The sequence below is a fragment of the Chaetura pelagica genome, unplaced genomic scaffold, assembly GCF_000747805.2.
Source record: "Chaetura pelagica isolate M959 unplaced genomic scaffold, ChaPel_1.0 scaffold281, whole genome shotgun sequence".
NCBI lineage: Eukaryota > Metazoa > Chordata > Aves > Apodiformes > Apodidae > Chaetura > Chaetura pelagica.
Window position 1 is genome coordinate 256148 of NW_009952058.1, and position 16083 is coordinate 272230.

At 38.0% G+C, this 16083-nt stretch overlaps 1 protein-coding gene across 1 annotated transcript in view; it reads right to left on the reverse strand.

Moving 5' to 3' along the window:
- The window catches only part of ATF7IP (activating transcription factor 7 interacting protein), a 44604-nt gene extending 30292 nt beyond the window's left edge, over positions 1–14312 (reverse strand). The window contains exons 1-2 of the mRNA XM_010003835.1: positions 13259–14312; positions 4833–4919 (exon numbers count right to left, since the gene is read on the reverse strand). Coding sequence (XP_010002137.1) covers positions 4833–4919; positions 13259–14312 — 1141 coding nt within the window. The remainder of the gene's footprint in view (positions 1–4832; positions 4920–13258) is intronic.
- Positions 14313–16083: the final 1771 nt, after the last annotated feature.

Sequence of the window (16083 nt, forward strand, 5' to 3'; positions counted from 1 at the left end):
AGGAATGCCTTTGAAACAAGAACACATTTGATGACATCAAAGCAGAACAGTTCCTTTTGTCTCTGTACATTGCTGCCCTGTGAATTCTGCTTTTTGATTCACCAAATCACTGCCTCAAACGCAAAATGGCTCTCTGGTACACCTATCATTTCCTTCTTCAGAACTTGTGTCCAGTTCTTCCTGCTCCCATCAACACCATCCTATAACTAAACATGTTTTCTGAGAAGCAAACCAAGACCCTCTTCTGAAAAAAAGGATTCCTCTTCTCAGGATTCCAGCCAAATAAAACTACATCTCATTCTGCCTGTGTCAGCAATGACTTTTTTTTAACCTGCCATTAAGTTTTAACCTGTACATCCAATCCCTGACTGAAAAAACATTCAAACCTTTTTCTTACTGCTTGGGTAAGAAGGAAAGTAAAAATCTAAGAACAGAACAGTCTCAAAAGAGAACAATATTATAAAAGTAATTTTAATCAGAGTGATGAAGCACAAAATAACCAAAGAGACCTCATCTGCTCCTCGCACTGCATCTTATAGAGATCCACATATGAAACAAGCCTGGGTAAATTACCAGGAAGGGAAACTACATAGCCTCATACTGTAGGTAACCTGACCATCATCAAAATACCAAATACCATAGTCTCCAACCCCTCCAACCCAAATCTGAGGATGATAGAGAATGACAGAATTAGTAGTACATCAATTAAGATTCACTTGAGACTTAAAACAGCATAACAAATAGTTACTTTCCACTGCCATTTTTTCTTTACTTTTATTACATATGCTCCCTGAGTCACATTTCTAACTTTACAAATTTCTTCTAGTCTTTCTGATGTTAGTTACCCCATGGCTTCAGTCTGATCTGATTTTCTGATGGTTTTGAAATGCCAGAAAAATGCACTAAGGTACTAACAATTACTAAATGGTAATATTTTGAAATCTGCATTACAACCTAAGTTATTTCTAAGTTTGTGAAAGGGTAGGTCCTCAAACTTGATTTAAGTTTTATAAGGCCACAGGGCTCTTCATAAACCTTTGCAGAATGCCGAATATTTTCAAGCAATGTAAGTATCTAAGGTATGAGTTTATATCTTTTTTTTTTCAGAACGACAGCAAACAAGAGAAAATTAAAAAAAACCACTATATCTCCAGCTTTCTTTCATCTAACAGAAAAGCTTGTAGAACTAAAATAAAAAAATAAATCTCAATAGTTAGAACACTGTTCCTAGACTACTGAAGACAAGTTTATTGGCACCTTTAATGCAACTCTTTCCTACTCCCAGCCAAGAATCATTATAAAAAGCCTAACCACTGACTAGTACAACAACTAGCTTGTAACATGCAAGATCTACCTGCAGATTTAACATAACATGAATGATGTTCAGGTAATTTGTTCTGAAGCAGACGCTAAATCTAATTTTACTGCAGTTATATTTGCTTTGAAGAGCTTTAGGGTACTAGTGGAAAGGAAATCTAAAGGAGGGTGTGACTTCTAGGAAACTCTTAGCAGTTTCTAATTACCTGTGTCAGCTATTCTTGATCAAAAGGTGCTTTGTGATGGCATTCCAGCTGATTCTTTATGGAAGCTCGAACATTCTTACAGCAAGTACTAGGAAGAGGCTTGCCTTACTGCTGGGCCTAAAGCACAGCTAATGAACATAGGATTTTGCACAGCAGGGTGCAACAGGAGAGGGATGGTCCCTGCACTCAGTAATGGCAGTGATATGCCACATGGTATGGTCTCCAGCAGCCACTGGAACAACTCTCCCAGTAATGTCAGAGCATCCACCCAGACTGAGGTGTCTGGGAGGGACTCTGCAAGTCTTGGGCTGAAGGAATCACCTAGGGCATCCCATTCTGGCTGTCACTGTTTGACTCAGGTCCGACAACTGCTCTCGATCCTCTTCCCCCCCACCCCCAGGTAGGGAAGGAGAGAGAGAAAAAGAGAGAGACTTGGCTGGATTGAAAACTAAACTACACAGCTTTAATTAAAACACTAATGAATTATACAAGAAAATATATACAAATATATACAGATATATTCAGGTTTGGGCAAAAGCCTCTCGCCTCCCCCCACCCCCAGCAACTCCCACAGCACTTCCCTGAACTGGGAAGAGTCCTGAGGAATCCCGGAGCTGCTGCTGGAGAAAGCAGAGAGTGATGGGGGTCAGCCTAAGGGTTGACGGTGATGGATGAACGGAGTCCACCCCAGATGCCGGCCATAGATGGAAGAGAAGGGAAGACGAAGACGGAAGGAAGTTGTCTTCTGTGATCTCTGACCTTCCTTTGAGCTTACATAGATATATGGAATGGAATATCTCTGGCCAATTTTGCTGTCTGTCTAACTCAGTCTCCTACGGGGGAGGTCACAGATCTCCCCATAGTGTCTGAGCCGGCACAGTGAAGGTGTGACCTTGACGTCTCAGTAGTTAGAAAAACATTCCAGTGTGTTACCAACCTAGCAGAACACACTGTTGCTAGTTAAAAGAAAGCTTACTGAAGGGGAAAAAAAAAAATCAGTAAAAGGAAAATTGGCTTCATCCTGGCTTAAACCAGGACACTGGCTAAGGCTATGGCAGAGGGAGACAAGATTCTTAGCTGCAGAAGGAGGAAACTAGCAGGACAATTGCGTTGTCAAGTTAAAGGAGCTACACGAGGAGGTATGAGAATGACACAGTACCAGAAATGGTAAGAAACAGATCGACTGGATATACTTCAACATCCTGCAGCCTCAAGAACTGCAACCCCCAGCTGAACCAAAGGACATACAGTCAGAGCCTGAGCTTATGCAGATGGGAAATGGAATTACTACAGCTGGAAGTACCAGGTCAGCAGCTCCCTATCTGCCTGATGAGACACAGGACAATGACAGATTTGGTTCAGTGCCCTCACAGCAGATTATGGGGCTGGGAGCTGTGCCCAGTGAAATATCTGAAATGGCTAAGCCTGAGCCTTGCAGTAGCACTACATATTAGTAGCAAGTGACTCCCTCACTACAGGGAGTGGAGGCCCCCATCTGCTAGGGACAGGTAAGCTACTGGTATAAAGAGATAAAAGACACTATATGAGTGGGAATGGGGTTAGGAAAGCCAAAGCTCACCTTAAGTAGAATCTGGTGAGGGACATGAAAGGCAAAAAGAAGAGCATCTACTAGTTTACCAGCAGCAAAAGGAAAACTAGCAAAAAGACATCCCCCCTGCTGAATGAGGCAGGGAAACAACTGACAAGGAACACAGAAAAAGCCCAGGCAATCAATGCCTTCTTTGCTTCATTTTAATGAGAAGACTTGCCTTCAGCAATGCCAGTGGGACAGTCTGGAGCAAAGGCAGACTTGCTTTCAGTGGTGGAGCACTGAGTTAACATTGAAATAACCTAGACATACACAAGTCCATGCAAGGCAGAGAGGGAGGTGCTCTTGAGTGAGCTGAGGGAGCTGGCTGAGGTGACTACCAGGCCACTCTGAACCTTTGAAAAGTTTGTGGCAAAAGCAGAAGGTTCCTGAGGACAGGAGTGACATTTGCTTCTGCAAGAAGGGTAAAGAAGGACTAAGGGAATTACAGAATCGTCAGCCTCACCTCAATCCCTGTAAATGTGATGGAGCAAATAATTCCAGAAATCTTCCCTGAACATATTAAGAAGGTGATGGGGAATAATCAGAATGGATTTATCAAGGGGAAATTATCCATCATCCTGACAGCCTTCTATGATGAGATGACTGACTTGGTGGATGAGGGGAGAGCAATGGATGCTGTTTATCTCATCTTTAGTAATGCTTTTGACACCTGCAACATCCTCAGAGACAAACTCATGATGTATGGCCTAGATAAATGGACTGGCTCATCTGCTAGGCTCCAAGAGTGTGATTAGTGGCACAAAGTCCAGTTGGAGCTTTTCACTAGTAACATGCATCAGTGGATGATATTGGTACCAACACTAACACTCATTAATGACCTAGATATTGGGACAGAGGACATCATCAGCAATTTGCAGATGATAGAAAACTGAGAGGAGCGGTTACTACACTAGGTGTCTACATTGCCATTCAGAGTCATCTAGACAACCTGGAGAAACAAGCAAACAGGAATCTTGTGAAGTTCAACAAAAGGAAATGTGAAGTCCTACACTTGGGTAGGAATGAACATATGTACTAGTACAGGCTGGGAATGGACTGACTGGAAAACAGCTTTGTAGAAAAGGCCCTGGTGGCATATCAAGTTGAAGATGAGCCAGCAATGTGCCCCACTGGCAAAGAAGGCCAGCAACATCCTTGGCTGCCTGAGGAAGAGTACTGCCAGCAGACTGAGGGAGGTAATTATCCCATTTAATCAGCACTGTAAAACTGAACCTTGAGTTGTGTGTAGTTCTGGGTTTCTAAATACAAGAAAGACTTGAGCATACTGGATAGAGTTCAGTGTAGGGCCACCACAGGAGGAAATGACAGCTGGCATTGTGCATCTGAAGAAAGTGGTTAGAGATGTTATAATGTGTGTGATGGGTGGAGAGTGAAAAAGACAGAGCAAGACTCTTAGTGGTTTCAGTGAAAGGAGAGAAATGAAATTGAAATACAGAAAATTCCACTAAAATGTATCAAAACTTTTTTACTGTGAGGGTGCTCAAACACTGGAAGTGCAACACTGGAGGGCTGCAGAGTCTCCATCTGTGGAAGTACTCAAAACTTTTCTGGAGATGGTTATGAGGAAACTGCTCTAGCTGATCTAGTTTTGAGCAGGGAGTTTGAACTAGATAATCTCCAAAGGTCCCTTCCAACCTCACTGATTCTGTTTCCAACACATGTCACCAGTGAACCATAATAGTTTGAACACTACATACTTTTCTCTGTGTGTTTCTCTTCTTCTTTGTGGGCCTCTTCTTCTTTAACCTCCTCACTTTCCTTTACTGTCTCCTCCTCCACCTCTTCTACAAACAGAAGAAAAAAACCCATGTTATTTATGCTGACCTACAAAAGTCTTGCAATAGTCCTCTTTTGACTAGTGAGCTTGGAATACTTATGAAAAGCCATGATGGTGAAGGCAAGAGAAATAAGTATGCCACAGAGGGAATGCAGAGATAAAAAAAATCAGAGCATACCTTCAGAGCAAGAATATTAACTACTATACAATACAGTAAGATTCATTACTGGATTTACTTAGCTTTAAAATCAAAAAAATGCCTCAAAGTTACCTCTGAAATGAAACAATGCATTTTTCATGTAGCTGAAGTAATCAATAGTTAAGTTTACTTTTCACCTCGGAAAAGACTCTAAAAGTTTCAGTAACAAAATACTAGTATGTTTATTTATTTACAATTGGCAAATTAATCCCTAATCTTCATAATAGAAAAGGCCCAGATTCTTATTTTCTTAACAAATACGAATTTTCATTTAAAGTTTCTTCCTAATACCAAGTATCACGATTTAAGATTTGTCCTTTAAAAACACAGAGTTTAGGAAATTCTTATATAAAGAAATATCTGAAATAACACCCCCAAATGCACACAAGTTAAAATGAAATATGCTAACACTTTCTGAACTTACATGTTCCATGAACTCCCATTATGTGTTTTGTACAGTTGTTTTTGCTACCTTCTGCACTTACTAGATACAACATTTAAGTTCACATTAAAAACTATCCAGAATGTAAAAGCAGAAGTCAGTACTGTTATGCATATCTTGATCTGTACGGTTCTCTAATTTCCTCCTCATTTTGTTATTGCAGCAGTTTACTAGCTTTTTTTTCAGAGAAAGTTCTGGCTGCAAATACATGCTTGATGCCTCCTTAACATTAAATTTTACTTCTATTATAAAGAACATTTGAATGATTTAAAGCAAGTTGGCTAATAAATCATAGAAAGGAAGGAGTCAGAAAAGAAAAATCTGAATTGTGACATTTTAGATTTTGTTAATTTATGCAATAAATTATATTCATACCACATAAATTCTTCAAAATCAATCTGATTTATTTTTAAGGTAATAAAATGGCAGTGCCAATGCCACCTGATTTGAAGATGTAGAGATAAGCTTCATTAATCTTTTACCAATAAAATAGGACTAATTTACCTAAGAATTTAAAGAGCCTGCAAGCTCAAGAGTGCTTTTTCTACAATTTACAAATTGTAATATTCAACTGAAAGACACAAATATTTCATGGGAACATACACTTACATAGAACGTCTTTAAGATATCATATAACAAGTTTCAAGGCTTGAACTTTTAGGAGTTAAAAAACCTGAGCTTTTTGAGTTCTATATAGAGAACAAAGTAATTTCAGAGACGTGGAAGTCCCTTCCTTAAAAGCTTTTCTCACTTTGTGAGCAGATTTACCTCATTTTATTAAAAATGCTTTAAACATGATGCCTAGTTAAATCTCTCTAATTAAGCAGGTTCCAACCACAACATGGAGATAATTTTACAACTGGCTATCAGCTTATTCTTCACTGATAATCTGTGAACTTCCTATCCTGATGCTAGACAGGCAGAAGCAATTAATGCAATCCTTTAAAAAAAATAATTTATGACATAATGAAGTTATCACTGTATTTATTAGACAGTTGTCTTAATAAATCACACTATTTGCTTTGGATCTGAACACAAAGGTGTTTGATTATTTTTGCTAGGTGTCTGCCTGATGCTAAACAGCTGAAAATAACTATTAGTAATTTCTACAGCTGCAAGCATTTACATCTGCTTAATAACTGACTGGATGCATATCTGGATGTCAGTTCTGCCAAAACATACATATAAATGGACAAAAAATAGTAGGTAAGCCTAAGAGCATCTGAACAGTATATTTACTCTGGACTACCTATAGTCTCACTATTCAATAGTTGTATAAATGCAGCATTCTCCTTACAGATTGGCAAGAACTGATGTGGAGAGACAGCAATCACAAGGAGTACAAAAGCACAGCCTTTCTAAGTAGTGAATATTTGATCAAACTCTACCACAAAGTTATCATAAAACAGAAATTCAGATTTTTCCCAAGAAACATAACAGGATTTGACTGTTTTTATTTAGGAAGAAGTAAGAATATTTTCAAAGCAATCACCATGACCCAGACAAGCCGGAGAAATGAGATGACAAATGCTTGATGGTGTCAACATGGACCATTCCCAGGGGCTGGGAAACATGACTTGTAAGAGAGGCTAAGCGAGCTGGGCTTCTTCAGTATGGAGAAGACAAAACTTCATGGGAACTTCAAAGCAGCTTTCCAGTACTTGTAAGATGGCTTTTGAGAAGACAGAGCCAGGCTCTTCGTAAAGCGTGCCAAAGGATAAGTGACATGTATGCAGAAACAGGAGATTCCAATTGACAGAAACAGAAACATTTAAAACATGGAGAGAGTCACTGGAACAGGCTGCCCAGAGAGGTCATCTTCATCTGTGGAAGTTTGGAAGTTTTAAAAACCTAACTGGATAAAGTTCTGAGCTACCTTGCCAAATCTCACAGGTGACCGAATTTAAGAGTAGAAGACTGGACTAGAAACCATCTTGAGGTCCCATCCGAACTGAACTACTCTTATTATTTAGTTGCAACTCCTCCTATCACAAAATACATATCTATTAAAAAAAAATTAAAAGAAAAAGCACAATATTATCTTCTTTAGTTACTTATTACCACAGATGTAGCCAAAAAAAATAATCCATAAAGGACTTAGAAGATTACAACTTATAAATCCAACATCCATTAATCAGTCCTCCAAAGTCTGTTGGAAAGAAGTGTGCCTCTTTTTTGGTTTGCATAATCTAATGTATCAAAAATGCAGCAGTTGCATCCTTGGCTGCTACATCAAAGAAACCTCCTTTCACCATATATTCAGTTCTTGTTTGCCAATAGTATAGACCTCATTAATCTACTATTGGATTAAAAACACTCATGTTCTTTTAAGCCTTCCAGTATAAAGTTTGTTTCCCAAATGCTGAAATACACTCTCTGAAAGCCTTCCATTATCTCTTTTTCAAGTAAAAAACAAACCTAGAAATATTATTACAGAACAGTGATTTCATTTGTGCGATTTAAGCATAACTTATTTTCCTGTTTGTGAATTCATAAACTTTAACAGCTAGTTCTATCACAACACAAGAACAAAAGTTCATGTTTAGTTGTTTATTTGCCATTCACATAACTCCGAACTTCTCTTCAAAAATTACTTTCTAGAAGACAGGCTGTATTCTTTTAAACGTTAACTGCATTCTTTCCTCTTAAAAGGTTGTACTAGTGTGCGCTGCTTGACTTCAGACTCAAAGATCTGCAACAAGTTCTCTTTCAAACTACCTTTAGAGGCCATGAAATGCCATTGCTGAAGAGAATGAATGTGTCTAGAATGCACTCAAAATGTGAGCAGTTTTGAGAAAGACAAGATTTCAAATTTGCTTTGGCAGACATCCTCACCTGGCCAAACTTGAGAGTGTACAGATTAGTTAAGAGAAAGAACACAGTAACAGCTATGATAGGTAAAAATAACAGTTCACCTAATCCAGCATCCAGTCTCCAATTCTTTCATGTCAACAGCAGATGGTCAAGTAGGGAAGAGTATAAGGAGAAAAGAACATATACAGTCCCAGGAAACTTCCTCAGCTTTCTGAAAAACTTCTGGAAGACCTCCAGAGCCTCACGGTTTCTGTGCTTGAAAGCCATCTTAAAAAATCCTCTTCCATGAAACATGAATGTAGGTAAACTTTTAGCAGTCACAATTCTGTTAGCAAGGAGGTCCGCAGTTCTCCACATGGAGAACAATCTCTTCTTCCATGCCTTGATCATTCCTCTTGCTTTTCAGGGACAGCTAAAGGGTATATTCAAAATAGCAACAAATGGAGATTTCGAAAATGCAGGAGGTTCAGAGGACTGTGACTTCCCTCTCTACCTGGAAATCTCGAACAGATTAAGAGGAAAATCTCTTAACAGAGGCATCAGAGCCAGCTAAGTATGAACCAACTGCCTGCATCAAGGTGAGACTGGTGATAGTCACCAGGGTCTACCTCCCACTGAAAGTACTCATCTAGTAACCTGGCCTGATGCCTCAAGACATTAGCTGCCTCCTCAAGGCTTGGATTCCCGTTGTTGCGGAGAGGCTACTAAGACTGATCTGATCCTTCGTTTGCTGCTTATCCACATGGGCACTAACACGTCCAGGAGCAGTTTTAAGCATACCAAGAGTGACAATGGACCTCTGCAGACAAGGGCGAAAGGCCTGAGGTGGCATTATCACCAATCCTCCCAATGAGCTGGGACAAAAAAATAGCTCTACTACAAGTGCATGCATCCTGAAGATCAACAGCTGGCTGAATGACAGGTGTTGCAGGCAAGGTTTTCACACTTTTCACTGTGGTAATCTCTGACAATCAAGAATTACTGAGCAAGGACTGAAGCCATCTGACAAAGCTGAAGAGTTCTGCAAGCAGGCTATAGTCCCTGCCCTCATGATAGCAGATTTCACCTTACTCAGGACCTACCTGGTAGTATTCCAATGGGAGTTGCACTGGAAAGCAAAAGGACCCAGGAAAGCCTGAGTCCAGGGCCAGACCTGCCCCTGTGGACAGGATAACACACTCAGCAAGTTCACAGATACAAACTGGGGGGAGCAGTAAATATTCTCCAGGGCATAGCTGCTATTCAGAGGCTCACTGACAGGCTGGAAAAATGGGCAAACACGAAGTGCAGCAAGAGCAAATGCAAAGTCCTGCACCTGAGACAGAATAACCCTATGCAATAGGACAGGCTGGGAGTTGACTGGCTAGAACTAAACTTTATAGAACATAGCCTTGATTCCTGGTGGAAAACAATTTGAACATTAGCCAGTGGTGTGAAACAATTTCAATAGCATTTCAGGCCGTATTAACAAAAAATGTGTCCAGCAGGATAAGGTAAGTGATTCTTCTTTGTTCAGTAACTTGAAAAACTGACATCTGGAACACTGTGTCTGGTTTTTGGATCCCAGTACTGGAAAGGCACTGACAAAACTATAGTGGAGGATCACCAGAAAAATCAAGGGGATGAAGTACATGCTATATGAGGAGCAAATGACACGCTCAGCCTTAACAAGTGAAGATTCAATGGAGATTGTATCATTGCATCCCATTACATAATGGGAATGACCACTCTAAGATGCAAAACAACAGGACAGGAGGCAATGGACATCAGTTGGAACACAGAAGATTCCAGTTAAGTGGACAGTTTTTCACTGTTGAGTTGGTTAAATATTAGGCTACCCAAAAAGAAGCTGTGGTACATCCATCCTTGGAGATGCACAAAAGTAAACTGTCAAGGTCCCTGAGCCATCTGATAAAACTTGGACCTGCTTTGAGTAGGGGGCTGGAATAAAGACCATCAGAGGGTTGAAGTAAAATTACTCTGCAATTCCATCATCCTCCCTGTTGCTCTTCTATGTATGTTTTCCAGTTCTGTGACACCTTCTTTGACATGGGGAGGGAGAAGGAAGCAGAATTATACAAAACATGTAAGGGCTTGGTGTCCCACTGTGAATTTTCCCTCAATTTTTATTTATTCTCAGAACTCTTAATTTGCCTTTTTCAACTGCTACTGCATCAATGTTTTCACAAAACTACCTACTACAATCCTAGAAAACTTTTTCTTCAGTAGTGCATCAGTTCTATCCTTCTATGATAGATTTCTATGATTTCCATACTCACCTGTAGCACTTTGTCGTTAACCACAATGAGTTTCATCTACTATGATCATATCCTAGTCATTCAACATTCTGATTCAGATTCTTCTACAGCTCTTCACAGTATTAAGCAGCAAAACTGTCACCTTGCTAGTTACCCTTCATTTTAGGTAGATGATTAATTCTGTTGCACAGCATAGCCTCTAGATCACTGTAGATTTACTTCCTATCCTTCAAATTATTATTTATCCCATGAAGACTTTCCATCTTATCCAAAGACAGTTCAGTTTCCAAAAGTTCTTCCAAAAATCATTTGTGTTTGGATATCCAAAAGAATTCAAATACATCAATCAGGTCTTCCTTGTCATGTGCCTGTTTATTTACCCCAAGACCTCCAAGGTTTTCTAATGTAAGCTCTTCTATTAAAAAAATATTTAGTGTCAACATAGCAATTATATTTACAAATTCTACTTGAGAAAAATATTCTGTTAATCTGCCCATTTGAAGAAAGTCTTCTAGTAACATTTGTTACATTGTTTTTTAGCCATGCTGGTTTTTGTCTGGGCTTTTTGAAAACTGTACTTTTTAACTGAGCTGCTAGCATAGGTGCCTCCAATATCACACCTTCAAATGATCTTCATACCATCTCCACAAATTTAATCCTCACAGACTCTTTCCAAAGGTTTCCTGAGTAGTCTCAGTTATAGCCACGCAACTGTGAAACTGTTAGTGCCAATAAATAAAACAACTAGTAAACAAAATTTGTCCTGTCACCAAAATGGAAAATCTGAAATACAAATTGTTGAATACCATTATTTTAGACTTCTGCAAAGGCTTCAAGCTGCAACAGGGGAGGTTTAGACTGGACATTGGGAAATTTTTTTTCACAGAAAGAGCAGTCGGATACTGGAATAGGCTGCCCAGGGAGGTGGTTGAGTCACCATCCCTGGATGTGTTTAAGGGTCATTTGGATGTGGTGTTGGTGGATATGGTTTAGGGGAGAACTTTGTAGAGCAGGGATGATAGTTGGACTCAGTGATCCCAAGGGTCTTTTCCAACCTGAATACTTCTATGCTTCTAAACTGTAGTCCGATATTTCATACTCATTTTGGTCTTTCTGTTCCAGAACAAAAAACTCCTCTGTGAGCACAGTGTGTTTTTTTGCATTGGCTAAAATGAAAAAAGCAAGCCTGACATCCTAATTTCACTAATTCCAATGTAAGAACCCTTAAACTGTGATAAGAACAAAGATCATAAATTTATTTGTAAAGTACATTTTATGAAGGTGACTTATCATACGCTACAATTTTGATGCAAGTACACACCATGGTCTTTCTCCCTGCTTCCTGTACCTCCAAATAGTTTCTGGAAGAATTTAACTGAACAACAGTATCCCTTTGGCAATCCCAGTGCAAGACGTAACACCTAAGTAAGATCCTTAAAATACATCTTGGAACTTACATTTTCTTTGTTTAACTGGCACAAATTTAAAGGCAAATACCATAAAAGAAGGAAGAGTCTGAAGCATAGCTTCAGAGACATTTTTTATCTTTCTCTAGTTGTTTAGAGTCTGAAAGCTCAGAATGCCATCACAAATTAGTGAAAGGTGCATTTTCATCATAAGTGAAACAAGAGTTGAAAAACTATAATTATTGACTTCAGGAAGGCTCAAAGACACCTGCACTTTTTTTTAATCTATGGGATTCCTACCCAGTCAAGTATGTTTAAACACATTTGGGTTAGCATGGTCATAATTTCATAAGAAAGTATACACTGGGAAAAAAAAGAAAAGGGAAAAAAACTCCAACAAAACAACTAAGTTATTTGAAACAACTACTTTCTTAATTATAAATAAAAAAGTAGTGCTAGCTTACCTGTAAACTATTAGTCTGTTTTCTTTTCAGAAGTGCAACAGTATGGCAATGAGTGTTTTATGTAAAAAAATAAGTATGTTTACAAACCTGTATGACAATAATAGACTACAGAAGACATCCAATCAGTAAAACATATAGAATCTTCTGTTAACTACATGAAGAGACAGCAGTACCAGCTTCCTACACTTAATGCTTTCAAACGCTAACCAGCTGGCATAATAAAAATTAGATAAAAACCACTGAGTTAAATGAATAAAAGCTATAGGGCAGGAAAACCATAGATGACTTGCACTTTTCATTAAACCTTTCCAACACTGTCATTTGGTGAAAAAAAATAAATTTGAAACTAAAACTTGTAGCATACCTGGATTACAAACACACTTTTATTCATACTATTTATTTTCACGTTAGAGAATGTTTAAATCCTTTCTTCCCCTCAAGAACATTACACAAACACATTTCTCTTCCCACAAATCTTTGTGTTCCATATCTGGAAATTACTCATCTTTACTCTTCTTATTTTTGCCAAGACTATGAGGAAACAAACCAACAAAAAACCTCCACAGATCTCAAAGATGACTGCTTTTTGGTTTTACTTTCATTTATTTCTGAGCCTCAAATTCCATCCTTGAAAGCTGTAAAACTACATTAAACAGAATTGGTAGGTAAGACTGCCTTTTCAATTTAGAAACGTGTCACAAATGCGTAATTCTAAAAAATTAACAAATACCCAATCAAAACTACCAATTTAGAAAATTATTACCTGGAAGACTTGACTCGTTTGGTAGTATCACTTCAGCACATTCCTCCTTTTCATCACAAGGATCCTCTTCATCAGACAGTACTAAGAAAGCCTCTTTTGGCAGACTTTCATTGCTTTCCTGCTTGGATGGAGAACCCAAACAGCTATCTGTTTTATCGTCTAAATCTGGGGCTGTGTCATCCACTGGAAGAAGAGAACTTTTAGAAAAACAGGTCAATTCATCTTCAGCAGGGGCTAGTTTTTCCAAAATTGGAATAATTTCATCTGTTTCCATAGAGTTACTATCATTTAAGATACTTTCACTTGGATCATCTATTGTCTTCTCAACAGTGGTTTCTGAAAGACCTGCAGTGCCATCTCGTTTGTCCTTTGGTTCATTATCAGCTTCCACACTGCTAGATATGATTTCTTCTCCAACGGCATCATCAACCATTTCTTCTTCAGTCCTCCTTTCCTCATTAGATGAATTGGAGTTAATAGTTGAGTCATTTGTTTCTCCCTTCTCTTCAGTACAGTCATGAGTATCACAGGTTGACTTACTCTCACCTACTGATGGGACGTCACTCTCTCTTTGGTCCAAATGATCTTTTGTATTATTTTCTTCATGGAAGTTATTTTTATTGCTACCAAGCACTCCATTTTCAGCCTCAGAAGCTAAAGTAGTATCAATATCTTTGTCTCGCTCAGCAGTAACATTCTCTGAAGACTGCGTTAGAGGCTTGGGTTCTACGTTATTGACTGTGTTCCCCGTCCTACTTTCAGGGCTTTTGGCTTCATTGATTTCATCAGAAGCCGGTTTTCCTTCTTCAGAATTAACACACAAGTCCACTAGGCCATTAACTTCTCTCTTGTCCTCCATACAGTCTATATTGCTTAATGGGGAATTTAAATCAGAATCTCCATTCTCATGCTTTCCATTTACCAGTTTAACTTCAGTTGTCTTTAAAAGCTCCTCTTTAACTTTATAAACAGCTTCAAGTTGTTGTCTATCACTCGCTCTCATTGTTTTTCGTGCTTTAAAGACTTTTTTCTGAGGTTCCTCCGTGCTATCCATCTTGATCCTTAAAAAATTTGGGAAAGAATTGTGAAGATAACAATTTATTATCACCATATTATAGAGTTCCTAAGAAAGACTGTAACATTTAGCACATTTTAAAGCAAACCAGTTTAACTGTATCTACAAACACCTGACAACACACTTAAATTTTATCTGTCCTCAGAGAAAGTGAATATAAGTTTCTACGTATGCTGCACAAATACACGTATGTAAAGATCACACTATAACACTATGGAATAATGTTCTAACTATGTATTTTACACCAGTCGTCTCATAGTATTATAACAGGAAAGCCACATAATGAGGTATTCTAGCTAGAAACAGATACTGTGCTAATGTAAGAGCCAGAAGCCTCTCTTTCCATAAAAAAGTAATAAATAACTTCATCCATCCATTTACATTTATTTTATCTTTCTAAAATAATGTTAACATGCAATTTACATGCAATTACATGCAATAATGTAATTGCATGAGTTTCAAATAGATTTAACTGAGGAAATGACATGATTTTTATATCAAATAACTTTCAAGAAAGTTTCAATATACTGAAAGAATTTCTGAATGTGGCCTTAAGATCCTTTCTTTCCTGTATAGATAAATCAGACCTTCATCCTTCATGTTTATACAATTGTTAACTGAATTTGGTTTTTTAGAGCATTTTCATTCAATTTGCAATATTTTACTAAGACCATTTGTGCTCTTAAAACTTGTAGGTTTTGTAGCTCTTCTAAGAAAAAATTCCCTCTTCAAAGAAAAGGGGTGTTTTTCCCTTCTGTACACTTTTATTAATTTCATTCACTTATGCAAATATTAACAAAAATAAGAACACCAACATATAACAAATTTAAGAAAAATGACATTTGAACAGCTATTTTACGAAATCAATAAATTGAGTAAATTCCAGAATTACTAAGGTAGGTTAAAATAGTTTTGTTAAAATACAATAATATCTTATGTAATTTGTTTGCATGAAACAAAAAAAAGTCCATAGAGATTTTTATACTATATTTTTTCCTCATGTGGTCTCAGCAACTAAGATCTTCAATCAGCTGATGCTAATCAGTTTATCTCTACTGAAGCTACTACGCCATTTTAAGTTACTCCTGTCTAGGATATGGCTTTTCTCAAAACGTGAAAATGCACATGGGTTACAATAGTTTAAAAAAGGCACTACAGCAATTAGGAAAAAGAAAAAAACCCAATTCAGTCTGTTACCTCTATATGACTTTTACTTCCCCACAAGCACCAGAAAAGCAAATGTTTATACCAGCAACATTGCAGAATTATTACTAAAGAATGCATTTCAAGTATTTGGTATAGTTCATTTTGCATCCTCCCCTAATCCACTTTCATTTACAGAACGGAGAAATTAATTAATAAATTGAATTTAGTCTTTTCAGGCTGGGTATAATTATTAATTTTTAAAAATATTTTGGTAAAAAATGCAGGACCACTGCCAACACCAGCTCAGATTTGTGATGGTTTTGTACAATCAAGTAATAAAATTCACAAAAAAAGATTCTACAGCCTTTAAGTAACAGTTTGGCTCCACCGTCTTTGTAACCATCCTTGCCTACAAAGCCATAAGACTGCTCTTCATTAGATTAACGTTGTCAAGCTCCCTCAGAGTCTCAACAAAGATCATGTGCTTTTGGCTTGAACTGAAACCTCTGCTGGATCCTCCCTAGTTTACTTGGAACAGTTTGTCTATGAAGGAAAACTATTTAATATTTATGCATTCCTCAACAAAAATGTTCTATGATAAGGT